Source organism: Maniola hyperantus, chromosome 11 (assembly GCF_902806685.2).
Source record: "Maniola hyperantus chromosome 11, iAphHyp1.2, whole genome shotgun sequence".
Taxonomy (NCBI): domain Eukaryota; kingdom Metazoa; phylum Arthropoda; class Insecta; order Lepidoptera; family Nymphalidae; genus Maniola; species Maniola hyperantus.
The window spans coordinates 12,307,746-12,334,979 of NC_048546.1; the positions used below are offsets into that span (position 1 = coordinate 12,307,746).

General features: G+C 35.2%; 5 protein-coding genes and 1 long non-coding RNA gene across 7 annotated transcripts in view; 2 read left to right on the forward strand and 4 right to left on the reverse strand.

The window, feature by feature from the left end:
• The window catches only part of Mms19 (MMS19 nucleotide excision repair protein), a 404,347-nt gene that overhangs the window by 371,447 nt on the left and 5,666 nt on the right, over positions 1 to 27,234 (forward strand). Inside the window, exons 2-5 of one of the 2 annotated variants that reach the window (XM_069501715.1) lie at positions 17,739 to 17,835; positions 18,708 to 19,091; positions 19,285 to 19,400; positions 26,152 to 26,385. In XM_069501715.1, coding sequence (XP_069357816.1) covers positions 17,748 to 17,835; positions 18,708 to 19,091; positions 19,285 to 19,400; positions 26,152 to 26,385 — 822 coding nt within the window. In that variant the 5' untranslated portion in view covers positions 17,739 to 17,747. Of the gene's footprint in view, positions 1 to 17,536; positions 17,836 to 18,707; positions 19,092 to 19,284; positions 19,401 to 26,151; positions 26,386 to 27,234 lie in introns of those variants that run through there. The other variant, XM_034973275.2, reaches the window with a different exon arrangement.
• On the reverse strand, positions 66 to 1,622 carry LSm1 (U6 snRNA-associated Sm-like protein LSm1). The gene is made up of 3 exons (XM_034973283.2): positions 1,366 to 1,622; positions 1,113 to 1,297; positions 66 to 361 (listed from the first exon to the last, which is right to left on the reverse strand). Exons 1-3 carry the CDS (start codon positions 1,421 to 1,423, stop codon positions 188 to 190), a joined length of 417 nt encoding a protein of 138 aa, XP_034829174.1. The 5' UTR covers positions 1,424 to 1,622; the 3' UTR covers positions 66 to 187.
• LOC117986451 (ATP-dependent (S)-NAD(P)H-hydrate dehydratase-like) lies at positions 2,474 to 5,155 on the reverse strand. The gene is made up of 2 exons (XM_034973280.2): positions 4,487 to 5,155; positions 2,474 to 3,215 (listed from the first exon to the last, which is right to left on the reverse strand). The coding sequence occupies exons 1-2, from the start codon at positions 4,718 to 4,720 to the stop codon at positions 2,493 to 2,495; spliced, it is 957 nt and encodes a 318-aa protein (XP_034829171.1). The 5' UTR covers positions 4,721 to 5,155; the 3' UTR covers positions 2,474 to 2,492.
• Dok (docking protein homolog) lies at positions 5,651 to 9,353 on the forward strand. Its single transcript, XM_034973279.2, has 2 exons — positions 5,651 to 5,910; positions 6,477 to 9,353. Exons 1-2 carry the CDS (start codon positions 5,827 to 5,829, stop codon positions 8,034 to 8,036), a joined length of 1,644 nt encoding a protein of 547 aa, XP_034829170.1. The 5' UTR covers positions 5,651 to 5,826; the 3' UTR covers positions 8,037 to 9,353.
• LOC117986452 (uncharacterized) lies at positions 9,347 to 10,306 on the reverse strand. Its single transcript, XM_034973282.2, has one exon. It carries the CDS (start codon positions 10,184 to 10,186, stop codon positions 9,665 to 9,667), a length of 522 nt encoding a protein of 173 aa, XP_034829173.1. The 5' UTR covers positions 10,187 to 10,306; the 3' UTR covers positions 9,347 to 9,664.
• Positions 11,534 to 17,052, reverse strand: LOC138402996 (uncharacterized). The gene is made up of 2 exons (XR_011237303.1): positions 14,608 to 17,052; positions 11,534 to 13,432 (listed from the first exon to the last, which is right to left on the reverse strand). It is a non-coding gene; the product is annotated as an uncharacterized lncRNA (long non-coding RNA).

Below are 27,234 nucleotides of genomic sequence, written 5' to 3' on the forward strand. Positions count from 1 at the left end.
TATGTGTTCAAGTGTCATAATACCTATGAAAGATTTATGTAAACTTAGAAAATAATTTGCAACCATTAATAAAGTAAATGTGTTTATTTTTATTACTTTAGAATATACATACAGTCTAGTTTTCTTTACTTTAATTAATTTTAAAACATGGTTAGGTAAATTATATTTATTTATTTATGTATGACTATCAAAACATATCATCGTGTCCTAAGTCCGCTAGTAAATTTAGACCTCTATCTTTGAGGGCTTTTGAGAGCAACTTCTGTTGTTCTATTTTAGCATCTTGTTCTCTTCTCTGTGCATCTAGAATGTCATCTACTGAGACTTCTGTTAGGGGCAGATTCTCTTCTTTATCTTTATCCTGAAATGTAAAAAAACAACTATGATCTATGAACTATGAAACAACATATTATGATTACAATAATATTAAAAAGCGAAAGTTTGTATATGTGTGTGTATGTTTGTTACTTCTTCACGCAAAAACTACTGGACGGATTTGGCTGAAATTTGGAACGGAGATAGATTATACCCTGGATTAAAACATAGGCTACTTTTCATCCCGGAAAATCAAAGAGTTCCCGCAGGATTTTGAAAAACATGAATCCACGCGGACGAAGTCGCGGGCATCAGCTAGTATTATATAAAAGAAACTGAATTTTGGAGTTTGGACTTAAAATTGACAAAATATTTTTTTGGTTTAATATCTTTTTTTGTGATTTTTACTAGTTTATTCAATACAAATATAAGCTTTTCACAGCCCAATGTTAAATTATTTTTAACAATTGAGATAGCTTGCATTCCAAGGAAGGACTTAAGCTACTTTTTGTCCCATAAAATCAAAGAGTGCCCATGACATTCTAAAAATCCTAAATCTATGTCGATGAAGTCGCAGGAATCTTCTACTCAGTACAGAGATAACTTGCTTCTTGGAGATAGACACAGGTTACGTTTCATCCCGGAAAATCAAAGTTTCCACTGGATTTTAAAAAACTAATTCCAAGCAGACAAAGTACCTAAATAGTAAAATATACTTACTTATATTTATTAATACAATACTAATAAAAGTAAATACAGAAGCTGTATATGTGAGCTATACAACGGTTGCTACTTACAATTTCTCCCAACAGCACGACATTTTCACCTCGAACTATGAAGATTCCTCGCGGTATATCACCATACTCGCGACCAACATGTATCCTTTCTATAGTTCTATGCAGTACTAGGTTAGCAAACTGGTCCACGCAACGCAAGTAACCGATCAACGTCCTTCCATCTCGTAGCAACACCATAAGTTTCTCTTTAAATAAGCAGTTGATAAAATATACTGAATAAAAAAAACAATAAAGCTAAAACAAGGAAACGTACTATCCAGTTCGTCCAATAAATGTGCAGTCCCTGCAAGTGGGTTTACATTATTTGACATCTTTTTGGATATATGTCGGGGATTACTTGGTAATGGTCGAAAAATATGAAGATATCATCAAAACAAAACAAGCAAAAAGATGAGTGTTGAGACTCGACCACTCGACCACGACTCGACAAAGAGTATTATAATCGAACTCGATGATGATCAATCTATGATGATGATGAGCAATGATGAGGGTCAGAGGATGAATTTTTTGTAGCAGAAGTTTTTGTTTTTGACCAAAGAGTATTGTTTTTTTACTTTTTTTGACACTTAACGTTTTTGATCACAGAAGACCTACAGATATGCAACTACCGTAGATTGAGTAAAAAAGCTAGACTGAAGTACTGTGTAACCGCGTATGAGATAGCAATAGCACGATGTAACGATAAATAACACGACAATTTACCATTGTTTAGTAGTCAATATTTGTATTAACCGATCAACAATATTTGTATTTAACGTTTTTTAAGTGAAAACAAGTAAATAACTAATGAGAAATACATTGACGCCACGAATTCTCAAAGTTTGTTTTGCAACTAAAGTTGTATTCCTTGAAAAAAATCGGTTACACGATAAGGGAAAAAAAATAGGTTAGCTGCGTCTCTGTTTATCACATTAGTAACTTTATCTGTGCTCTCTTTTTAGTGTGAATGAGAAAGCAAACGTTCCTTTGTCTAGATTTTTACTCAGTCTACGGCAACTACAGTCTACACTCTACACTACAGTGCGACAAGGCTCTCTTGGCACTTGAATGACATTGGCAGGGGGGCGCTGTCGGAGAACAAAGGCTTAGAATATTCAAACAAGAACAAACGGGATACTTGACGGCAACGTTAGTTCCGATTTTTGCCACGCGCCAAGATAGCCTTGTCGCACTGTAGCGTGGGCGTAGCCCCCTGAGTCCCAGTGGTCCCAGTATAAATAAAAGGAATAACATTTCACAAGGAGCTCTGCTTGAGCGAGAGGGACTGAGGGGACCACGCTCTCAGAATAAGTGGCCACGCTATTGCACATCTGTAATATCTGTGGGATTTGAGAATTTAAAGAGAAAAACAAATGCTCATATAAATAATATTAATTTTTATTAAGAAAATAAATCATCAAATGCTGAATGTATTTCATTTAACATGTTTGAAGCAAGCATGCTTCTGCCATATATCTGAAAAGCCTTCGAATTACAAGCTCTCGTAAGCTTAGCAGCTGCGTATGCTGCCACACTTTGTGCCAGTTGTGGAGACTTGTTGTCTTCACATAGATTGGCCTTCAGTCCCCAATTTAAAAAAGTCCCTAATGCACCTGCCAAAATATCTCCTTGACCGCCTGCACGTCTACCAGAACCTCCTTCTTGCAGAGACCAGTCAAATGCGCCAGTGTTTGAAAAATACATGTCCTTTTGACCCTTTTGCAAAATAGTAACATAACTGCCCCAATATTTATACCAAGGTTCATCACTTTCCGGAACCGAACGTTTTAACCTGTTTACTTCCACTCCATTAGGTGTAAGAATTGCACCAGGACTTGGATAATCTTTCAGTATTAGTACATTTTTATGGATTGCATACAAGCCATCTGCATCAATGACTAAGGGTTTTTGCAATTCTCTACAAATTGTAATTATTTCGTAGGCCAGGTCTAATGCTTCTGGTGATCTGCCTAAGCCTGGTCCAATAATAACAACATGAAAACTAGGTAGTATAGAGCTAATATTTATGGAAGTATGTGGAATGACAACAAGATCTGGGCTGTACGATTTAATAACTGGTGCTGCATTTTCTGTTGTGATTACAGTAACCAAATCTGCCCCAACCTGAGAAAAAACAATTAACTAAGTTACTGCTTTTACTTACCTATGTACCTACCTACCTATTAAAATTAACAATAAAGAACGATCGTGTCAGTCTACGATTTTAAACACCATGCACGATTTAACAGCAGGTACCCTAAGCCAGTGAATTCGAATAGTGTGAAAACGCCTTATTTTTATTGAATCATTTTTGAAGTGCAAACTTCTTTAGTGCGTTGGGTGAATTCGGATGGGATGGGCACAAAAACTATAAGGCCGCGTCAGCGACATGCTAATTTTTGGGTAGGTATGGAAATTAAACTTAATAATAAGAAAATAAAGTTTAATATTAATTGCAGCAAATCTAGTTCGAATACGAATATTGTAAAATAGTTCCATGATTTGATAGGTTTCTAAAAAAATGGAACTTTATTTCTTATAGAAATAGTTAGACTGATTTATATTGATTTATATTTGTAATTTTGATTGGGTTCCGTATCGATAGTGATACTGTTATTGTATTCTGTTGGTGGCATTGATTTGTGAGTCTCAACTATTTTTGAAGTGAAATGAAAACTATCGTTGCCAACATGCTAATGTTAATATTGGGTATATAATATATATATATATATATATAATATAATAAGTAGGTACGGCTTTGTATAGCATTGTCTCTGTCATTCATACCTCCTACAGTGCGACAAGGCTATCTTGGCGCGTGGCGAAAATCGGAACTAACGTTACCGTCAAGTATCCCGTTTGTTCTTGTTTGAATATTCTAAGCCTTTGTTTTCCAACAGCGCCCCCCTGTCTATGTCATTCAAGTGCCAAGAGAGCCTTGTCGCACTGTATGAGATGTTGTCGGTCTCAACGACAGAGACAATGTTCTACGAAACTGCTATCTCTTTCTAAAGGTTTATGTACAATATTTCCTGCCGGGTACTGTACCTAGTTATATCTGTAACTTTAAGTATAACGTGTTGCCCGTATGATATGCATATTCGATAATATAAGTAGGTAAGGTACATAATATTATATTTAACTACCTAGTTACTTAGGTACTTACCTATATAATATAAATTATAAACATTAATCAAAAATTTACCTATAATTTTTAATTCTACAATTAATTAGAAAATCCAAAAAAACCAATGTTATTTCATATTTTTAAGTTTTCACTTCTGTCGCTCTCAGTCCCCAGACTGCCATTTTCCTTTTTAATAGGTATTTTTTTATAATTAAAAATTAAAAACTAGGTAGGTAAGTAGTTAGGTACATAATATTATGTTTATTACCTTTAAAGCTGATATAGCCGCAAAATATGGTGCTCCAGTATATTCCACAGAACCTCCAATGACTCCAATTTTTCCAACTTCTCCCTTCCTTTTACCATTTAACTCAGGAACAATCTCTTTGCTAAATTCTTCTAAATTATCCTTATTAACGTTAGAGCATTCATCAACTATTAAAAGATCAATTCCCAAAAACTGTGAACTGATCACAAAAAAAACACTGCACAATATCTTCATTTTTCTACTTTTCAACAATGATTAAACCTTGATCAAACACTTCTCACATTAGATTGGTGATTCTGAATGGTCGGTATGGGTAGGTACCTATATGTACAGTTTATTGCATGTTTTAACCTTGAATGCCGAGTGCCGACAGAGATAATATTATTATTATTAAGTAACACATCTGTAGAGCAGTTGTCTGATCAGTGATCAGATCGATTACAGTGGAACTTGTACCCGACATACCCGGACTGGTTTTGTAAGTGCACCAGTATATTTTGATATTCGTAATGGCCTAGTCTCGTGCATACGGTAGGTAGGTACCTACCGCAGACTTGACTTTCATTCGTTCTGCATTTTTTTCACACGTTTCCATTATTTGTTTTGAAAAAGTATTGAGTATGGGTTTTACATTTAAATAATATGCAAGCTACACCGAGAAACCACACGACTATCGGAACGCGCTCTTAGAGAAAAGTTTACCTACGTCATTTCAGTTTTAAGTTGTAGGTACCTTCCTATCGGTATTGAAAAAACCCGGCCAAGTGCGAGTCAGACTCGCGCACTGAGGGTTCCGTCTTACAATCGTATTTTATCGACATTTTGCATGATAAATCAAAAACTATAATACCTAAAAATAAATAAAAATCTGTTTTAGAATGTAGACGTACATATGAGCCTTTGTGAAATGCAAAAACTATAGGTAGTTACCTATGTTTTTACAGCTGATGATTGATTTTTTACTGTTTTTAGGTGTTGCCAATATTTTTATTGAGCTATCGCGCGTCGCGTCGTGCGACTCCTCGACAATGTTTAACCAAGGTTTAACCACTGGTTTGCACGTTTACAATGTTACCCGTCCCGTGAGGACTGTATATCTATAGTCTGTGGACTTGAGTTGACATGTTGACATTTTATGGCTGGCCTGGCTCTATGAAATCCGAAATCTTGTCTATGAATCAATCGTAGAATTATTTTTTCTCAAATTCTCTTCCGTGTAAAGTGTATTACAATGCCTTAAAATTGAATTAATGTGTAATATTCCACGCCGAAAACGAGTGCAGTAATATGTTTAAAGACCCTGTGCTTATAGTTTATACATAAATCCGAAAAAGTCCACGATGGATCAAGACGACGAAATTAAATCGGGTTGTTTATTATTTCCACCAGCCGGAGGGAACATGTTCAGTAAATTCCCCAAAAGAGTACGTAATTGTTTAATAATATTAGACTATTGAAAGTCTTAAGATGTTCTATTCACCATGCTGCCTTGTTTATATGACCGCATGACACTACTTTGACGATATTCATAGAAAGTGACTCAAGGAATGCATCAGTGCCTACTTGGTATATACCTAGTACCTACATTACGTGAATAGTTAGAAGTATCAACGATTCACATTTTACATATTGCGTGTTGATTACGAATTCAAAATAAGTTTGTATAACAAGCGGAAATATTTGCTAGGTACTGGTTTTTAGAAATCTGTATAAATTATGAATAGAAGTTACTATTCCAGTAATTCTTTAGACTCCATAGAAAGCAATATTTTGCAGATGTTGCGTTTGTTGTATGTTGATTTATATACAAATATAAATAAACATTATGTAGATTGTTTGAAACATACTTACTTGAGTATTCCAAATTGAAACAAGAAATTCTAGTATTATAATAATAATAAAACTTTGTGTTAAAGTTTGCATAATATAATTAATTAGCAATAATGATAATAATATTACGAAAATATCATGAATCTTTTCTTAATTACAGAAAAACTGGCAACAAAAGTACTGTATGCTCTTCACTGCTAGTATACAAGGTATTGAACGACTTGAGATTTACGACAATAAGGACGATGTTACTTCTGGGGCCATCCCAAAAGTTATAACACTCGAAAATTGTATAAAAATTACACATTCTAGTCCCAACATGATTACTATACTGGCTAAGTCACATACTCAACAAATCAGCACCCAGTCAGAGGCAGAAACTTTGGAATGGGTAACGGCTCTGCAGTCTGTAGCATTTAAAGGAAGAGACTCCAGTCCCATCAGTTGTGATGAAGACAATGACTTGTACTGTTCATCTGGAGAGGGGGTGTTTTCCGTCAAAATGTGCTCCTCAGAAGCTTCAACCAGATGTGGATTTGAACCCATGAGATACCTTTTACTATTGACTGCTACAGCAATAGAATTAAGAGATGTCAATGACAACAAATTGTATGCTACATGGCCATACAGATACATAAGACGGTACGGGTACAGACAGGGTAAATTTACTTTTGAGGCTGGCAGGAAATGTGACACAGGGGAAGGAATCTTCCACCTGGAGCATCCGAATCAGTCTGAAATATTCAAATGTTTGTCTCTGAAAATGAAAACAATGAAACAGATGATTGGAAATGACAACCTGAACAGCCCAGAGCATGCAGAGTTTAATATCCAGCCTATTGCTAATCTGTTTCCTGGTTCCCGCAGTCCATTGGTAGCAACCAGACCAGACGATTTGAACTTAAGCTCTCTCTCTTTTAAAACAGCCTCCGTCTCGAGCCATCAAACTGCAAGTACAGATAGAGATAATGTACCTCTTCTGATGCCTAAACCTGCACTGAAGCCCAAGCCTCAGAAGCCTCCTCGTAAAATCATTAATCTCCATAAACCAGCAGTCAAAGATATTCCCAGCTCAACAGATGAAAGCATCGACTTTGGCAGATACAAAAAACTTGACAATTATGAACCTATTGAGCAAATCAAACGAGACCACAGTCCCCCTTCAGTGCCATATGACAAAGTAGAAGTAAGAAGTGAAGCTTGGAAGACATTAGGTATCGATGACCCTGACCACACTGAGTTCACTCCAAATTTAGGTGACAATCCGAACTGTATGAAACTAATATCACGGTCTCAGGATAATTTGAACACAACCGGGCCTGAGGCATCGAGGATTATCCTTTTACCGAGCCCTGTAGTCGATCCTGAAGATGAGAACTATGACAGATTGCAATATTTCGGGTCTACAAGTAAACTGAATAAGTCTTCCAAGTACAAAAAAATTGAAGCTCGACCTAACACGCTAGCTCTGGGCGAGCCTAAGAATAAAGACACATGGAATGATTACGATGAAGTGGAAAATGTCATGCAAACTGCAAGATTGGCAGATGACTCTCACCTAGGATATGGCATGATACGTAAGCCCAACACGCCCGGTCCACAGGTGCCCACAGCCGCTCAGGCCCAAGCATTACAAAACCAAGTTGGGTTAGAGGAAGTTAACCATAACACTTGCAATGGTACAGATTATGCAATTGTTAGCCGTCCAAAAAGAGTGTAATTTGTGAGATTACATTTTCAAAGACTGAATGAGACAATAAAAAACCACATTGATGTTCACTGTCTTGTGTTACCTAAAATTTTATAAACAGTAAAAAGTTTTTTACTGAATAGAATTATACTTAAGTATTTCATGTTAAATTTTAAGACAAACAGAGTGGCAAAAAAGGCATAAACTAAGTATATAAATTGTAACAATACATTCCCAAATAAAATAAGCAATAAAATATAATATATATGAAGGTAATATGAGTAGCAATGCTGAAAAACATTCAGTATCATGTCTATGCAATTTTTTCTTAGTTTAAGCTAATAATTTCTTATAACTTTTAATTATTAGTTGACTCCTACATAAGCAGTTGTTCATTTCTTATTTAATTTTTACAAAAATAAAAGGTAATTTCTTAATCTCAGTATTGTATCAAAATCTCAATTTGTGAATATTGTAATAATTGATTTCTTTCTTAGTTAAAATAATAATCAAGAGTATTAATATCTCAAATTTGAGACTGTCTTAGCATTCCCATTTTGATGTTAATTATGAATATTTTGAATATTTGTATGGTGTAAGAAGTGGTTATTTATGATGGTAAGTACATATATTTTATACACAATTTATAGAGATTATTCATTATTCTAATATCTAATTATACACTTACCTATTGTGATTTTATTGTGCCTTATACCTATTTTCTAAAGTATGTTACGAAAGTCGACTACAAGTAAACAATTTAATTCCAAGGACAAAACATGAAGTATAATTTTTGACTTGGACAAGTAACTTTTGTGACAAAATATTATGTTCCTGTTCCTACAAAAGATAATTTTCATTAATTGAATTTATGAAATGAAATGTTTAAAGTATTCAGCAACCAAAGGGAAAATATGGCATTCATATTATAATATTATGTTTATTTCTAGAGTATGACTAGCTCTCCTGTTTTGTGTTATAGAAATACTTTTTTTAATTACCCAGTTTTGGACTAAAATTGAAATTGAAAAAATGTGTAATTTACTTGTATGTACTTATAGGGGACAGCTGCCATCCAGATATCCAGGTTTGATCCAATAAATACATACATATAGATTTATTTTTCTATGAATGTTTACCATAAGGTGCCAATTTAAGTACAATAAAAAAACCTAGTTATTTTATAATTGTACATCTTACTGTTGAATTTAATATGGAGGATGCCCATCTTGTATTAAGTACATTTCCATATTTTAGTCTATGAAATTGCTATGTTACTTACTCATATTTTTCAATTGTTTTATATTAGTAGAGGAGCCATATAATAAACAAGCCATGTAATCTTTGCTTAATGTTTTATTTGAACCCTAAATAAATGATCAATAGACAGCCATTTGAGTGATGTACATTGTAGGTATTTAGGTCAGTTATAGTACATACTTATAAAATAATTCACATATGTACTAGCTATACATCTAGTTTTAGTTTTGTTATGAGATTGTAAACGACTAATATACAGTTAAGGAGGAAGTACAAAACATGGTCTATCATGCATATATAAATAAAACAGAAGTTTACTTAAAAATTATATTACTTCTTCTAATAAAATAAATATAATTTACAAATTATTAGGTACCTAATACTATTTAAGTAAACGTCTAGCCATCTAACACTTTTTTTTCAACATTTAGGATAATTTCTTCAGCGATAAATTCTAAATCGTCAGACATTATTTTCTGAACAGTTTCTCCCTTTTCAGCCATTATATCTTCGATGTTCTTCTTTCCATTCATATCAGAGAACCAGTTAAGGTTGTCGGCAATCAAATGTTTGTTTTCGCAGCCATCGCATATAACAATAACGACACCTTTGTAATATGCCAACTTTGTGATATATTTGGAATTGCGGGTATTACATTTTTTGCATGTAAACATAAGTTGAAACTTTCCTTCGGTTTTCCTTTGTTCGCTCGTTAGTTGGACGCCGTTAAACTTCGACAGGGTTGTGCTGAAGTGTCTCGGAGACTGGATCTTGGGAGTGGAACATGACACTGGATTCACGGGAACCAGAAATCTCCTGCCGAAGAACGAATTCCCACTGCTTGGAAAGTAAACCACATTATTTAACAAACGTGGTTTGTGGTATTTAACCACGAAATCTATAAGGGTTTTACAGGACATTTTGAAAACATTTAACCTATAATATTTATATTGTAGAAAAGAAAACTTTACTTTTAATTGCTCTATAAATTCATCGAACAACACCAACACCACCAAAACACCATAGATTGCCACAGACCAATAACTTATAGGATACAGACCGCTAACTCCATAGACGATGTTTGTTTCAGTAGTAAGGGGAAGTGGGAGGCAAGGAATTTATATAACAAATTGTCATTGTAGTAGTGATTGTCTGTCTCACATTTTATTGGTTTTTACTATGAGAATCCACAGGACCATCTCTTTCTAACTTTATATAATATATAGCAATTATATGCCCGGATTGTCGTAAATTAGGGATGGCGTGACAGCAGGAAAACCGTAACTTTTTAGTGATGTCCTTTTTACAGATTTTAACGGTTTTGCTATTAATTACCGATTTTCAGTATTTATCGGTAATCCTACTAATAATTATTTAGGAATTTAGTTTTTCAAAAGAAAAATCAAACAAATTTATCAAAATATAAAAACTTTATTTAGAATAAATAATAAGCGACTCTACCACCGGTTCGGAAAGCAGATTCTATTGAGAAGAGCCGGCAAGAAACTCAATAGTTGCTCTCTTTTTTGTAGTGTATTACATTATTTTAAGACTTGTATTCTATTTTAATTCTAAAGATTTTAGGTCTAAAATAGTTTTGTACCAGCTAAACAATGATGGGTTTGGATAGATATAACGCATGCTGTAGGTGCATATTTAAGTCAGCAGAAAGTGTATTGACATTATATAAGTCTTATGCAGGGTGCACATTTAATTAATTAATTATCTTTGCCATATTTAGTTGATACAAAATACATAAAATGAATAATACAATAAATTTATTCGATCAATAGAAATGTCATCCTAAAAATAAGTGCAACCTCATAGTGCAACCCGCGCAACCGCCTCAACCCCTTGCACAGCTTAATCAATCTTATTATTTTTAGGTCAAAAAGGTTTTAAGGATCGTTACATTACATGAGTGTGAAAATCATACATTTGAAAACCACGCGTGTTACTTGCAACTCCGCACCACTAAAACTGTGGTTGCACCATCAAGCATATTTTTAGGATGATTGTAATTTTTTCATCCCAAAAACTCGAATTTTTAAATTATAATGATAAAGATTTATACAATACAAAATCACTGCAATAGCCAGAGCTTCAATGAGGATATCAGCTGTGTTTTAAAATATTTACGAAATTAGATGATTATGCTTCTATTATAAAATAAGAACAAAAAGTTTTTTTCCAAAAAACATATTAACTTAGAAAACTAATAAGTTTTGAAGTAGGTATTCAAAATATTACTTTAGAATTATAAGTGATTGCACAGGCGGATTGCGAGTTTTATATATATACTAGGTATTTAACATTTTACTTATGTGGTTAAGAATTTAGAAGCGCTCAATGAGGCTATAATTTAAAATATTATACTAGATAGATACATTATGAACCTGTCAGTATGCTGTATAACATATTATATTGGAGTGCAATCATCATCACATCAAAAGAAAAGTCTCGATTTACTGACTGACTCATCAACACCCAGCCCAAACACTTGGACCTAAAAAGTTGAAATTTTTGAAGCGAAATGCAATTTTCTAAATTACCACGGGATAGAGAATAAAGAGAAATAGAATTCCACCTGAGTGAAGCCATGGCGTGTCAGTTAGTCTGCGAACGGAAATGGCAAAATGATACGACTTTAATGTTGTTCAAGAGAGATAAAATAATAAAGTTAATCTTAATATATAAAAGGAAAAGGTGACTGACTGACTGACTGACTGATCTATCAACGCACAGCTCATACTACTTGACCGATCGGGCTGAAATTTTGCATGCAGATAGCTATTATGACGTAGGCATCCGCTAAGGATTTTTAAAAATTCAACCCCTAAGGGGGTAAAATAGGGGTTTGAAATTCGTGTAGTCCACGCGTACGAAGTCGCGAGCATATGCTAGTGAACATTAAAACATCAATTCAAACTTTTAACAGTGGCTTAAAACCTTAATTACTTTTGCGACGTACAGTTCTATAGCTTGCGCCTTTAGTAACTTTTGTCGCAATCAAATTTTCCATTTCCTTTCCCTTTTTTTCTCGAATCAACATTATGTATTCTTCTATTGAAGTTAATACACCATTGTCTAACTTGCATTCTTATTACGAACAACCAAAAAGCTTTTAAAAAATCTGATTTATGCTCAACACAATCAAACCAAGATGTATTAATTTGTTCGAATTTGTTAATTAAATCTGAATATATGTAAACCTTACATATGTCTGGCAAAATTTTTTCAATGATAGATATACAATCCCATACCAGGGACAACAATTGATTGGATGGGTAGTACAATTTTTTGTTACTTGAATCAAATTCTTTCATTTCAATTAAAGTATGAAATGATTTAATTTCGTTAGACAATAGTGTATTTCGGCAATTTGGGCATTGCTCACAATTTAACTTTGGAAATAAATACCGACAAACTGCGCCGGCAATATAAGACAAAGCATTCGTTTGAAAAACGTTTTCAGGTGGAACACATTCTTCAATAAAATTTACGTTATGAATATCAGAACTGTAATCAACAAATCGTGTATCAAGTTTTGGTCTACTTACCAAATTACTTAGAGTACCGAGCATTTTATCACTATCGGCGGCGCAATTCGCATACAGAGATTTCCCGGTTGTAATGTTATTGATCAACAATGTTTTGAACAATGAAACAAAATTATGACAGTCCGGGTGTGTGCTAGAACCACCCTGACCTCTAATCTGAGAAAAGAAATTTTCCAGGGGATCCTGGTTTAAACGCGTCAGACTCAAAAATTTAACGCCTGAGATTAATCTAAGATCTGACCAAAGATGTTTTATAGTTTTAATGTCGTGTATAAAATTTCTTAAACACAATGGCTTACTTTCTCTTGAATCTGACGCATCGAATTTCATTGATTCTAGTTTCTTCACTGCTTCATTCCAAAAATCAAGATGAGTTGAATTTATAGATAAAGAATTACATAGGTCAGTACTGGAATAGCCGGAGGAGTTCAGGCTGCTGAATAAATTATGAATCAATAAAAGGATCTCAGCAGTGAAAAGTCCATTATCAATGTTTACAGATGGAGGACAATAACCATGTTCCAGTTGTAGTTGACGATAAGTGTTCATCTGTATTCTTAAGCTGTGGGCCACATCTCTGCTGAAGACTTGCGCAGCAAGTTTCACCTGTAATGCATAGTTATTTTTTATTAGATATGTTAATAAACTAAATTTGATAATGCTATTTAGATTTAAAGTAAACATTTCCGTTGTACACAAACTCTAAGCTAAACTAAAATGGTACGTCTAAATCTATTGCTATCCCTTTCATAATGTTGCTTGCGGAAAAGGAAAGCACTAGATTTAGACCAGTTAATTTAGTTTAGTTTAGAGATTGTGTACTAGAGAATCGGCCCAATTGGGCTTAAAATATAATTAAAGAATTTAAATGAGTGGGTTGGAAATTCATAAGGATTCAAATTTTTGTTTAAAAAATTATCTTCTATGCTCATAACTATACTATCCTCAACCTAATTATCCTAATCCTAATAATATTATAAATGTGAAAGTGTGGATGTTTGGATGTTTGTTACTCAATCACGCAAAAACAGCTGAACTTTAAATGATAAGCAAGCTTGGGAATGAGTTGCTTAACGACTTTGTGATAGTTCTAATAAGTTTCAATAATTTTGTAAAGTGGTGATAATAAAAAGAATACCCGGCTGAGTTTGTTGTGGGCTCTTCTCAGACCTGGGCGCGTTTGGAACCCTCGTAGCTTTAGTTTTAAGTTTGCGTTATAATTATCACCACTATATTATCTTACAAATCGAACACTATACCAGACAATCAATAAGAGTAATTTATTACCTATTTTGAATAAATCATTTGACTTTGACTTTGACTTTGACTTTGAACGGCTTTGGATGAAATTTGGAATGGAGATAGATTATACCCTGGATTAACACATAGGCTGCTTTTTATCCCGGAAAATCAAAGAGTTCCCGCGGGATTTTGAAAAATGTAAATCCACGCGGACGAAGTCGCGGGCATCACCTAGTATGCTCATAATTATCTTCGACACTATTGGGCGCCGACCCTGGTTATTAGTACTTCTTGTTTTCATGGTGTCTATGTGATCATGTGATGAGAATTTTGTAAGCTGAAACTTAAAATGGACCAACAACAGGGTCTACAACCCATAGTTTCGGAGATAGTGCTTTCAAAAACGTGATCACATAGACACCACGAAAACAAGAAGTTTTAGTACCAACAACTAAGGTCTGCGCACCGTAGTTTTATTGGATTTTTCCATGGCAAGGACATTATCACAAAGCTATTGTTACAAAGCAAAAGTTACTTGCCTTCATCTTGTCATATGAATTTGGTTTCACATGTTTGTCTGTTAATTTGGTAGACCACCCAACACCTGCCACACCATCAACAGCAAACAGCTTCTCAATGTAGTCCCACTGAGCACGCTGACTCCCGATGAGCAAGTCCTTCTTCTGAAAATTATTGCGGAAACATTTGAGTAAATGTGGGACATCATATATATGATATATTTTGTTTCCTTCGATGACATAATGTATTATATTACACCCATCGTTGCCACTTCGAAGTAAATCTTCGCGTGCATCAGCTATTAATGAGTTTATCGCAGCAACATTGGCAGAGCCTTGATCTGATACTGTTGATCTCAAAACAAATCCTGTCTTTAATATTTCCTTAGTTAGTTCTTTAATAATGTTTTTTAGAAAGAAGGTTTTAATTCCATCTCGTACAAAATAAAATGCTATAGGTAGCTTCCAAGGTAAAAATATGCCCCGTAACATAAACACTAAAACTTTGTCAGCAACATTGTTAGTGCGTTCACCACCTCCTAGATCTTCAAATCCTTCAATAACACCGGTATGAAAATTAAAAAATAAATTTTTGTTAATTGCCATTTCGTCAAACAGCAATACACATTGTAACCCCATACAATTTTTATTTTTAGCAGCATCTGCCAAATGCTGAAAAATAAAATCATTAATACCTGGTCTTAAAGGTATATTATTTAATATAGAGCCTATAGTGGATTGAGCTGGTAATCTTAATCTTTTTTGCAAATATCTGTAGCACCTTGGACTTAATTTATATAAAGAAAGCGCAAAAACTTTTTCTTCGTTAGTGTATCTAGAACCTCTAGATTTCACACCAGATAGTCGTAACTGTGAATCTACTAATAATTTGCCGAAATTACTCAAAATAGGATATTTTGTGATAAAGAATTTTATTTTATCAGAAACTGTTTGCACCTTTGCCTTAAACTTATTATATCTGATAGTCATGTTCCGTAATTTTATTTTTAATGTTTTATTACCCTGACGTAGCTTCTGCTTACGAGGGGTTTCTTGATTTTTATCTAAACGTACTCTAGGAATTATGTCTGGCTTTTTATGATGAGATCTAGAATGTGTTCTTTTACGTTTTGGTGTAGTCTGTAAAGCAGACCCAACTTCAGAAGGCATAGGATCAGACGGTATCAAAGTTGTAGCCTGTGAATTGGACACATCCTCTGAAGAGATGGGATCAAATGGAATGGGACTTGGAGTACGCAGAGCAGACACATCCTGAGAAGGCATGATATCTGACAGGATGGAACTTTTAGTCTGTAAAGCAGACACATTTTCGGAAGACATGGGAACAGACGGAATGAAACTTTGAACATCCTCAGAAGGAAAGGTTGTCTGTGAAGCAGATACCACTTCAGAATGCATGGACTCATGAGGAGCAGGACTCAGTGGTTGTGAGTAATGAGTAATAGAAGTTGTTGGCTCTAAAATAGACTGCTGAATTAAATCTGGTGACTTCTGTTTGTCAGGAATCGGGATATTTGGCAAGGGGTTTACTAAATCAATAGGACTTAAAATAACAGAAGCTTGCTCATTCTTACTTTGGTTGTCTGATTGTGAAGTCGATGGGATATCGACTATGTTAACATCGAAGGGTTTACCACGCTGTAAAGGGGATATCTCTAGAAATTTGTCAATTTTAAAATGTACTGGTTTAGTACCTTTTAGGGTTTTTAGTTTAGTTTTAGGGTTTTTAGAAGACTGTGTAATATGCAAATTCAGCGTGGGAATTGAATCTTTTGTCAATCTATTATTTACGATATACCGAGGTAAGAAATGGGATTCGCAAATCCTGACATTTTCTAATTGCCTAAGGGAGTACTTACGCAAATATGGACAGTTAAACAACCATGCCTTCCATCTAGTTGTGTCGGTAAAAGGTACGGCGTGTAAATGTAAGGTGCTTTTACACTTAGGTACACTACACTGCCTCATATCGGATAAAAAGGATACTAGGTAGGTATTTAGAAACACTAACAATTATTACTAAGCCTAAATTAGGTAGGCAAGTTTAAAGAGCACATCCACTATATCTCTAAATTAAAACAATCCCTTAAAAAACTGAAAATAGAAATATAAAACGAATATCCTGTTATAACTGCAGCACACTTCCAGGTTTAAACCACAAGGTTTACAACTCTCGCAATAGGAGAAAAATTAAGTTTTTTAGGTTAGGTTATAAAATCTCTCAAAACCGACATCACGTTTTTATTTTGAAATTCTATGTAATGAAAGCCGATTGGAGCTAATCACCGACCAATAATATTCGAGCAATCTTGAGAGAGTGTGCTGTATGTACATGTGCCTTTAATACTGTGTGAGTGGAGCGAGATAGTCCTGTGGATTTCGAAAGAGGAATAGAAAGTGCGAAAGAAATGGACTGATGCATCTTTTATGGCCCTCAGTTGACAGGGCCTGATAGATTGCCATAAACCATAAACTTGTACATTGTCGTGATTGTCATGTCAAATGTCAGTTTTGATCACTAAAAGGTTTTGATTATGCCTAGTGCCTAGCGCAAGCATAGCGGCCGTGCTAGCGGCATAATCAAAACATTCCGAGCATATAGAGATTCCGAGGCTGTTCTGAAGAACCCAAACCGCTGCTGGCAAAATAGGTATTTACCGCTAGTGGCAACCTGTGGCAACGCATCGTATAAAAGCATCGTAGCGAAAAAAGCCATTTCGACATTATTTGCCGTTCTTTTTCACACTAATTTATAGCTTTTTAGACTACATAATGTTGTTCAATAGCTAGTAATTATTATTGTGTAAATGCACCATAAAAAAAGCCATTGACAATACTAAAGGTACATAGACAATTCATGAATAATTGGTCTATGATGCTCTATGCTCAGTAACTGTCACGATCTGTCATCTCTAGACGTCTACGACGTCTACTATCTGCCAATCGGTGCTGCCAATCTGTACCAAAAAAAATATAACCTAAAATTTTAGTGTAAATAAAATTAAAGTTTTGTTTAAACAATTTAATTTTTACAGAAATGCGACAATAATACATTTTTATTAGGTACTGATAGTACTCACGTGGTCTATTAATAGTAACCGTTACCCACAAAAGCTATATAGGTAAATAAGAACAAAAAAATGGAATCAGTCTGGTTTAAGCCAGATTTAGCTGAGGAAATTATGAAAAAAGATGATATATTTGAGCAAACGCAAAGTGTCGTTACGGGTAAGTCTATCAGTACTTTTAGAGAGTATGCTAGATAATAAAAATGCTCAAGACAATAAGTCTTAAATTTTTGCTTTTTTACATTTATTTCATACTAGCTGATATTTTAAGATTGCACATTATATTTTCGCAATAAATGTGGCCTGTACATCTACTCACAATAGTTTCACAGTGAAAAATACTTAACAATTTGCATTTGTAATGTCTGTACTTATCTAAATTTACATAACCGTATGTAAATAGATTTTAAAGTTAAGTATTATCAGATAATGAAATGAAGTCTAAATTTACTGTTACTCTTTTCACAATGTCTCTTGTGTAAAAAGATAGAGACTTTTAAACCTGTCAGTTTGTGCAAAACATTTGTATATTTAGTTGAATTATGATTTTAAAATTAGTGCACTGACTGGCAAACAATGCGCAAAGCAGCAAATGTGTATTATTGATTTTTGATTGTGATTTAAACAAGATGGACAATTTGCCCCAAGCTGAAAAAATATAAAGGTATTATAATAAACTCAGATAAAATATACTATGAATTTTAACAATTTACATTTAAAAACAGTCCCTGAAAATAATTGAAAAAAATAAGAATTTAAATTAATTTTGTCCAAGTTTTTTGTTACTTTACCACTCTGGATAGAATTTTTTTATGCCTATCACAAACTTTATGCCACATACTATCTAATGTCATGTACTATCTCTAGGTGCATTCTGTGGCACACATCCATACAATTTTGTTCATCTCCTTTACATACTCAGAACCAGTGGTAAATAGTTGTAAAACTAGTTGACGATTCAAAAGCACTTGTAAAAGTTTACTTGAATAAAAATCTATTCTATCCTATTCTACTAAGTATATTTTATTTCAGACATTGTATCTGGTCGACTCGATATAACAAGTTTAGTTGAAAACATGGCTGGTGTCTTAACAAATAAAGACGTGGAGAGCAGAGATCGTGGAATGAAGTTCTTCACAAAAATCCTAAAAGAAATCCCCAAAGACTATTTGACTGAGATCCAAATAAAATTCATATCAAAGTTTTATATTGACAGATTGAAAGACAATCACAGAGTTATTCCGTCAGTCATTGATGGCTATCTTTCTTTGGTTGATATGAAGAACTATAACATACAGTATAGTGGGGAATATTTTACTGTATTGTTTAGAGAAGTGCCCTGTCAGTCCCAAGTTCGTCAGGATAGATACAATATTTATTTGACTATACAAAAAATATTGGATATGGATGCTAAATGTTGGTATTATTTAATAACTATTTAATGATTAATTAATTCATAAGTGATTATCAGCCATTTATATAACCATTAGGGTTTCTGTACATGATTTTGAGTCTGTAGGTGTTGGATTTTTTATTTATTTATTTGTACTTGAGAATTTTTATTTTTATTTTATTATTTAAATCAAGGTTTCATCTGTTTACCTTACAGATGTGGAAACACTGGGTCCAGATTTTGTATACGGACTTATATCATCAATGGATGGAGAAAGGGATCCTCGGAATTTGCTATACCTCTTCAACTTCCTGCCAAAGTTTCTGTCTCAGGTACACCATGTGACGTTGTAAATTTTGAACTACTAACTAGCGTTTCGTTTTTAATAAAAATCAATTTTGTTCAAAGTATGTTGGTGCCACCTAGCATCAAGGTGCAGAACTACGCGTGGGTCGATGTTCAGAGTTCATTCGAGCCACAATAGATGGCGTTTGCTTCGTTGTCAATTGTCGTAAAAATAAAACAAAATAATTAAATAAAACCATAATATCATTTGTTTATTGTTAAGTCATTAACAAAACGGTTCTTATAATATATCCTTAGGTTCCGCAAATATTCAAAAATGAATTGGCTTCATGATCAAACTAAATGAGAGCGGCCACACTCGGGTTGCGTCTGGCAACACCGATTGGTGAGATTTAGAATTTTTCTGGAATCAACATGTGAAGACGAATTTTTTCGTTCCAGGAAAATCTCACTCTTTTTCGCCCATGGCTTCGCCTGGGAAAATACAATAGTTATAAATTTAGTCATCCTAACGTATTTCAATGTTTCATCAATTATGGTGAGTGAAAAATCAAGTAATGTGGATTCGACAAAATGGCGGTTTGGTTAGAGAAAATCCTAATTTCATGATTTTCCCTTTCAGTTCCAGTTATTTTACCTTCCCAAATAAATGAGGATAATGGGTTGTGGGTGGACTCCTGAAAACCATTGGTGGCCAGGAGTTCAATAGGTGAGTTGTGTTTGATCGGGAAAATTCCACGTGTCGAAATTTTCACACAGCACAAATTATAATCTTGTTTTTCTTTGTTACAGGGTTTCCGTTTGCGTTTCCGTTTGCGTTTCCGTTTGCGTTTCCGTTTGCGTTTCCGTTTGCGTTTCCGTTTTTAGTTTTCGGTTTTCGTATTTCGCTTTCGTTTTCCGTATTTATTTCTTTTGCACATTCACGTTGGCAACTTAATTTCTATGGATAAGACTTGGTGAAAATCTTTGTAATGAAACATTTCGGTTGTGAAGAATCAAGTTAAATCGAGTTTTGGGAGCTTGGCCGATGCCGTCCAGCTACCTTGCAGTCTTCGCACCTACAAGTAAGCAAATGTTTGTATCCTGGAACAGTTTAGTGAACCTTCTTAGTGTATGTGTACAGTAAGAACCCTGTCTTTACTACTGAGCTTTATTTTGAAACAATTTTATGAATTTTACTGTGTCATTGTCTATTCCATGCCAATGGCATCTTAAATTTAAAACATAGATTTTATGTACTATCTACCTAAGGCATTCTAATGTATCTAAATTAAGTCTTGGCATTAAGCTAGAATAACTAAGCATTATTAGCCATCACTATGTATTAAGCGACCCCGGTAAAAGTTACATTAAAAACAATTTTGCCTAACATCTAGCAAATTTCATTTATAACACCTCATATACATTACAAGGGAGTCGACGGCTAGCTTCTATTCTTTACTAGGTAGATAGATCAAGTAAGTAAAATTATTTTTTTTTTCCTCTAATCTTTGTAAGGTGGTAGATTATTCCGTATCCGGGTATATTTCCATTCCGCCCAATTTACCACCCTTACAAATGGCGCCCGAACAGGGACCAGGTTATATTTTGTTTACTTTAGTAATAATATGTGCTTGTATTATTAACAAGATTTTGGAATAGGAACATAATTGATAAAATAGTTAGGATAGACTTAAGAATATTGTTTTTGTTGTGTATTTTGCTTGTGTATATTTAATAGTTTAAATAACTTCTTTTGTGTTTGTGTTTAACCAATTTGTATAAGGCTAAACATAGACAGTTACACAAGCTCGATATTTTGTTAAATGTGTTTTGACTTAACACAATGGAACAGACTTTTGCCCAGTTTCATTCACTTTTGAAGGACGAATTGTGTTATGAGGTATCCATTCGTTCCGAAACTCCAGCACCTACAGTGCTAGGTTTAAAGAAACAGTTAAAACAATTAATTCAGGAAATTCCTTCTGAATCAATTTTAGAGACGGATTTCACTTCTGAAAGTGAGTTAGGGGTTATTACTAAAAAACTTCAAGACTTAGAAGATTTATTAAAAAAGTGTTCTGACACTAAAGATAGACATGCCCTCTGTAGGTCTAAAGCTTTAGCTTCACATTTGTACTTTAGAATTTTGAGAATACAGTGTTCCGAACTCAGCTTAATAAGTAGGAAGAGTGAATTACATACAAAGTTGCAGAGTTTGATTTCCAGATTAGATGCTGACAATGAGTCGTCTCACGACGAATCACTGGATTCCGAGAGTACCGCCGTTGACTGCACTGGTGATAAAAATGTTGCCAAGTGGAAGTTAAATTTCAACGGACAGGGTGATCCGCGCAGTTTCATCGAACGCGTTGAGGAATATAAAAGATCTTATGGCGTTTCAGATGGAAAATTATTTGTTTCTGCATTTCATCTTTTTACAGGCCGAGCATTGTTATGGTACAGAGGCAACAAAGTGGTTCTTAAATTTAGAAAATCCCTCAGGACGACTCGCCAGATGGGGTTGTAGATTATCACAGTATAATTTTGTTATCGAACATAGGAAGGGTTGTGATAATGTAGTTCCGGATACCTTGTCGAGACTCATACACGTAGATGTAGTTGGTGATCGTAATGATAACTCTAGTCAACAAGTTTTGGTAGATGACTGGTATGACAAAACATTTAATGGCTGTAAAATCAATCCAGCAAATTTTCCGAATTTTAGTATTTTGAACGATAAACTATATCGTTACAGTAAATGTAAATACCAGCTTCTCAGTGAGTTCGACTGGAAAGAGGTAGTCCACAAGAACGACATCCTTAGAATTATGCAACAAAACCATGCAGACGCAACTGCAGGTCATTTTGGTGTGTTCAAAACTCATCGCAGATTATCCCTCAGATATTTTTGGCGTGGTATGTATAAGGACGTGGTTGAGTACGTTAAGAATTGTGATACTTGCTCTGCGTATAAACACACGACATCAGCCACTCCAGGTCTGCTAGGGAAGCCTAAAGTCTGCGAGAGACCTTTTCAGGTCATTTCGGCTGATTTAGTCGGACCTTTGCCTAGGTCTAAATCAGGATTTACATTTCTTTTTGTGGTGACGTGTTGTTTTTCGAAATATACAATGTTGTTTCCGTTACGGCGTGCCACAGGTGCCGCTGTTGTTAAAGCGCTAGAGAATTTTGTATTTTTGAACCATAGTGTTCCAGAGACTGTGATTGTGGACAATGGGTCCCAATTTACAGGATCTGAATTCCGTAATCTCATTAAGCGTTATAATATTCCGAAATTACACTACACACCACTGTACACTCCGCAAGTTAACCTTGTTGAGAGGTACAATAAGGTTGTTATGACTGCTGTAGCCGCTTTTGTGAAAGATAACCACAGGTCCTGGGACGAAAACCTGTACAAGGTCCAGTTCGCCATAAACAGTGCGGTTAATGAATCCACTGGATTCTCCCCGTTCTTCCTTGTCCACGCTAGAGAACCGGTTTTAAATGGTTCCTTCTATAAGGACACGGATAAGGAGTACGAGGCCGGAATTCCAAGGGAGGAATACGCAGGAAAGTTTGGAACTTTGGAGGACATATTTGGTCAGGTTAGGAGAAATTTGTTTCAGGCTCATGCAGAGTATGCAACGCATTACAACTTAAGGCGTAGGTCTGCAAGCTATTCTGTTGGGGATATAGTGTGGAAAAAGACCTATCCACAAAGCGACGCTACAAATTTTTTCGCAGCTAAGCTGGCACCTAAGTATGAAAAGTGCAGGGTTGTCAAGGTTTTGTCACCTTTGGTTTACGAACTAGTTAGAGTAGCTGACAACCACCCAATAGGCACTTGGCATATTAAGGATATTAAGAAGTAGATATTTGCCATTACTTAGTTTGGTCTAAACTGTTTGAATATTTAAGTTATCAATATTCAATTAGGAATTTGTATGAGTGTAGTGATGTTCTGAGTTAACAGTTACATTACCATGGTTCAGTTGAGGAGGAATGTAGTGGATGTATGTAGGGATGAATATGTGATGATTGGAATGCTTGTGGTAGACCAACCGGTTGAGAAAGTAAAAATGCAAATATCGTACTTTGGGGATAACGAAAAGGGGGGGTTTTGTGTTTTGTTTTCGTTTTCCTTCTAGATAATGGATCATTTCTGTTATTTTTCCGATTCTGTTCCGAGATCTATTTTCTAGGAGAGTTATTTCGTTTTTTTTTCTCATATTCCGATTTTGATTCGGTTTTATTTTTCCGAATGGGATAGAGAACGGTTGCCATATCAGATGGACCCGTTCACAACCAGATTTTCCGTATTTGTTGAGTAACAAATATTACGATGGTAGTTTAAAAGAGTGAACCACCGTAGGCCTAGACGCATTCTATCAGTCAGCTGAAGAATGATGCCAAGATGTTTCCACTCAAGTGTCTTAGACACCATGAAGTTTTTTTTGTATATATTCTTTTTAGAAGTTAGGGTTGTGTAGTTAAGTATAACGTATAAAACCTTACACTGTTTTCAGTATATTTATTTTGTTAGACAATTTTCCTTGTTACTAGTAGATGTGCGTTCACGCGTAACTTCTGTGTTTTTTTTGTTTGTTTCAGGCAAATTGTTAGTAGTTGTTGGATGACGCTGAGGGCAGCGTGGTTCAACCTGTTGAACCTTTTCGTAGGAGGGGAAGTATTGTGACGTTGTAAATTTTGAACTACTAACTAGCGTTTCGTTTTTAATAAAAATCAATTTTGTTCAAAGTATGTTGGTGCCACCTAGCATCAAGGTGCAGAACTACGCGTGGGTCGATGTTCAGAGTTCATTCGAGCCACAATAGATGGCGTTTGCTTCGTTGTCAATTGTCGTAAAAATAAAACAAAATAATTAAATAAAACCATAATATCATTTGTTTATTGTTAAGTCATTAACAAAACGGTTCTTATAATATATCCTTAGGTTCCGCAAATATTCAAAAATGAATTGGCTTCATGATCAAACTAAATGAGAGCGGCCACACTCGGGTTGCGTCTGGCAACACCGATTGGTGAGATTTAGAATTTTTCTGGAATCAACATGTGAAGACGAATTTTTTCGTTCCAGGAAAATCTCACTCTTTTTCGCCCATGGCTTCGCCTGGGAAAATACAATAGTTATAAATTTAGTCATCCTAACGTATTTCAATGTTTCATCAATTATGGTGAGTGAAAAATCAAGTAATGTGGATTCGACAAAATGGCGGTTTGGTTAGAGAAAATCCTAATTTCATGATTTTCCCTTTCAGTTCCAGTTATTTTACCTTCCCAAATAAATGAGGATAATGGGTTGTGGGTGGACTCCTGAAAACCATTGGTGGCCAGGAGTTCAATAGGTGAGTTGTGTTTGATCGGGAAAATTCCACGTGTCGAAATTTTCACACAGCACAAATTATAATCTTGTTTTTCTTTGTTACAGGGTTTCCGTTTGCGTTTCCGTTTGCGTTTCCGTTTGCGTTTCCGTTTGCGTTTCCGTTTGCGTTTCCGTTTTTAGTTTTCGGTTTTCGTATTTCGCTTTCGTTTTCCGTATTTATTTCTTTTGCACATTCACGTTGGCAACTTAATTTCTATGGATAAGACTTGGTGAAAATCTTTGTAATGAAACATTTCGGTTGTGAAGAATCAAGTTAAATCGAGTTTTGGGAGCTTGGCCGATGCCGTCCAGCTACCTTGCAGTCTTCGCACCTACAAGTAAGCAAATGTTTGTATCCTGGAACAGTTTAGTGAACCTTCTTAGTGTATGTGTACAGTAAGAACCCTGTCTTTACTACTGAGCTTTATTTTGAAACAATTTTATGAATTTTACTGTGTCATTGTCTATTCCATGCCAATGGCATCTTAAATTTAAAACATAGATTTTATGTACTATCTACCTAAGGCATTCTAATGTATCTAAATTAAGTCTTGGCATTAAGCTAGAATAACTAAGCATTATTAGCCATCACTATGTATTAAGCGACCCCGGTAAAAGTTACATTAAAAACAATTTTGCCTAACATCTAGCAAATTTCATTTATAACACCTCATATACATTACAAGGGAGTCGACGGCTAGCTTCTATTCTTTACTAGGTAGATAGATCAAGTAAGTAAAATTATTTTTTTTTTCCTCTAATCTTTGTAAGGTGGTAGATTATTCCGTATCCGGGTATATTTCCATTCCGCCCAATTTACCACCCTTACATTACATTACCCTTATATTACATTACATTAGCTATTCGAGATCCGAGTTCTTTAAAAGTTGCACCAACCAGTCATATTGTGTCTCTTCTTTTAAATTGCACCCATTTGGTGCAGCCACGCGCCATAAAACAAAATTGAATTGAAAGTCGCATCTAAAAAAGTTTTACATTCAAACAACCCTAGTTATGTGCCATCTCCACGGACGAGAGAATCGCGACGATAGTCAAAAAAAAGGCAAATCATTTATTCAAAGTAGGTATTCTTGTACTCTTTTATAGTGATAGTCTTGCCAAGCCACTAAATTCGATACGATTTTTCTTATAGCCAATCTCCACAGGGCGATACTTTCGCCGACGATAATTTCTTGCGATTGCCTCACCTGTGGAGATGGCGCCTAATGGGCTGCCATTTTTTAAAGCACGGTGAAGGTGTCAAAAGGTGCCTAAACACCGCACCAATATCTATCTGTGTTGCACACACAAGCGAACGAATTTGTATTCACTTTACAATAAAATCTGTAAGAGTTTGGCTGTTTTGAGTTTTATAATATTATGTTTGTGTATCCAAAAAATTGCTTCAGATTCCTTTGGGGCATTTGGTGGAGGAAATGTTCGAAGTGATATCGTGCTACTACCCGATCGACTTCCACCCGTCCCCGAGCGACCCGGCCCCGGTGTCTCGCGATGAGCTGGCGCGCTCTCTACGACCGTGCCTGTGCGCGCGGCAAGACTTCGCGGACCACTGCCTCGTGCTGCTCATAGAGAAGCTCGACTCCAGTCTCCGAGTGGCCAAGCTAGACTCCCTGATGCTACTGGTGTGATATTTTTTTTAAATTATTTATTTTGAGTCTAAGAACCGTGATAAACGTTGGGAATCCTAGATATTTCAACATTAATTGGTTTTCCAAGTTTCTAATTCTTGGCCCTGCCAGTAAGTTTTGTGTGTGGGGTACTCTAGTCCTAATATGGGTTTGCTCATTTCTAATAAGAGAGTCACAAAAGTCTTACTCCAAGTAAGACTTTTGTGACTCTCTCCATCGCCTGCTGACTTCTAAAGCCAACGTATACAAATGGAGTAGAGCCGAACCGAGTCTTTAATAGCAAATTCAGCTTTATGTACAGTACCACACAGTTGAAATTGGTACTATGGAAACAAAATACGATGCACGCGTGATGCGCTTGGGTTGAGTTGGGCTTGGGCTTGGACGTATTTGTCTCTCCACTCCACTCTGCTGGAGTGCGTTGGTGTTGCTTTCCAATTAATTAAATTTAATTTTAAGTAAATTTTAATAGTAGTTAAGATATAGGAAACTAGATGATGCCCGCGACTTCGTCCGCGTGGATTTAGGTTTTTAAAAATCCTGTGAGAACTCTTCATTTTTCCGGGATAAAAAGTAGCCTATGTCCTTCCCCGGGATGCAAGCTTTGTTTGTACTAAATTTCGTCAAAATCGGTTGAACGGTTGAGCCGTGAAAAGCTAGCAGACAGACAGACAGACAGACACACTTTCGCATTTATAATATTAGTATGGAAGTATGGATAATGTATAATCAGTACCTCAATACCCTTATTATAAATGCGAAAGTGTGTTTGTTTGTTGATTTGTCCTTCAATCACGTTGCAACGGTGCAACGGATTGATGTGATTTTTTGCATGTGTATAGA

Coding starts and splice junctions, on each gene's coding strand:
- Dok (XM_034973279.2), top strand. CDS start 5,827: ATGGATCAAGACGACGAAATTAAATCGGGTTGTTTATTATTTCCACCA. Junction 5,911..6,476: donor TCAGTAAATTCCCCAAAAGA/GTACGTAATTGT, acceptor TCTTAATTACAG/AAAAACTGGCAACAAAAGTA.
- LSm1 (XM_034973283.2), bottom strand. CDS start 1,423: ATGTCAAATAATGTAAACCCACTTGCAGGGACTGCACATTTATTGGAC. Junction 1,298..1,365: donor TTTATTGGACGAACTGGATA/GTACGTTTCCTT, acceptor GCTTATTTAAAG/AGAAACTTATGGTGTTGCTA. Junction 362..1,112: donor TCGTGCTGTTGGGAGAAATT/GTAAGTAGCAAC, acceptor TTTACATTTCAG/GATAAAGATAAAGAAGAGAA.
- LOC117986452 (XM_034973282.2), bottom strand. CDS start 10,186: ATGTCCTGTAAAACCCTTATAGATTTCGTGGTTAAATACCACAAACCA.
- LOC117986451 (XM_034973280.2), bottom strand. CDS start 4,720: ATGAAGATATTGTGCAGTGTTTTTTTTGTGATCAGTTCACAGTTTTTG. Junction 3,216..4,486: donor CGGCTATATCAGCTTTAAAG/GTAATAAACATA, acceptor GTTTTTTCTCAG/GTTGGGGCAGATTTGGTTAC.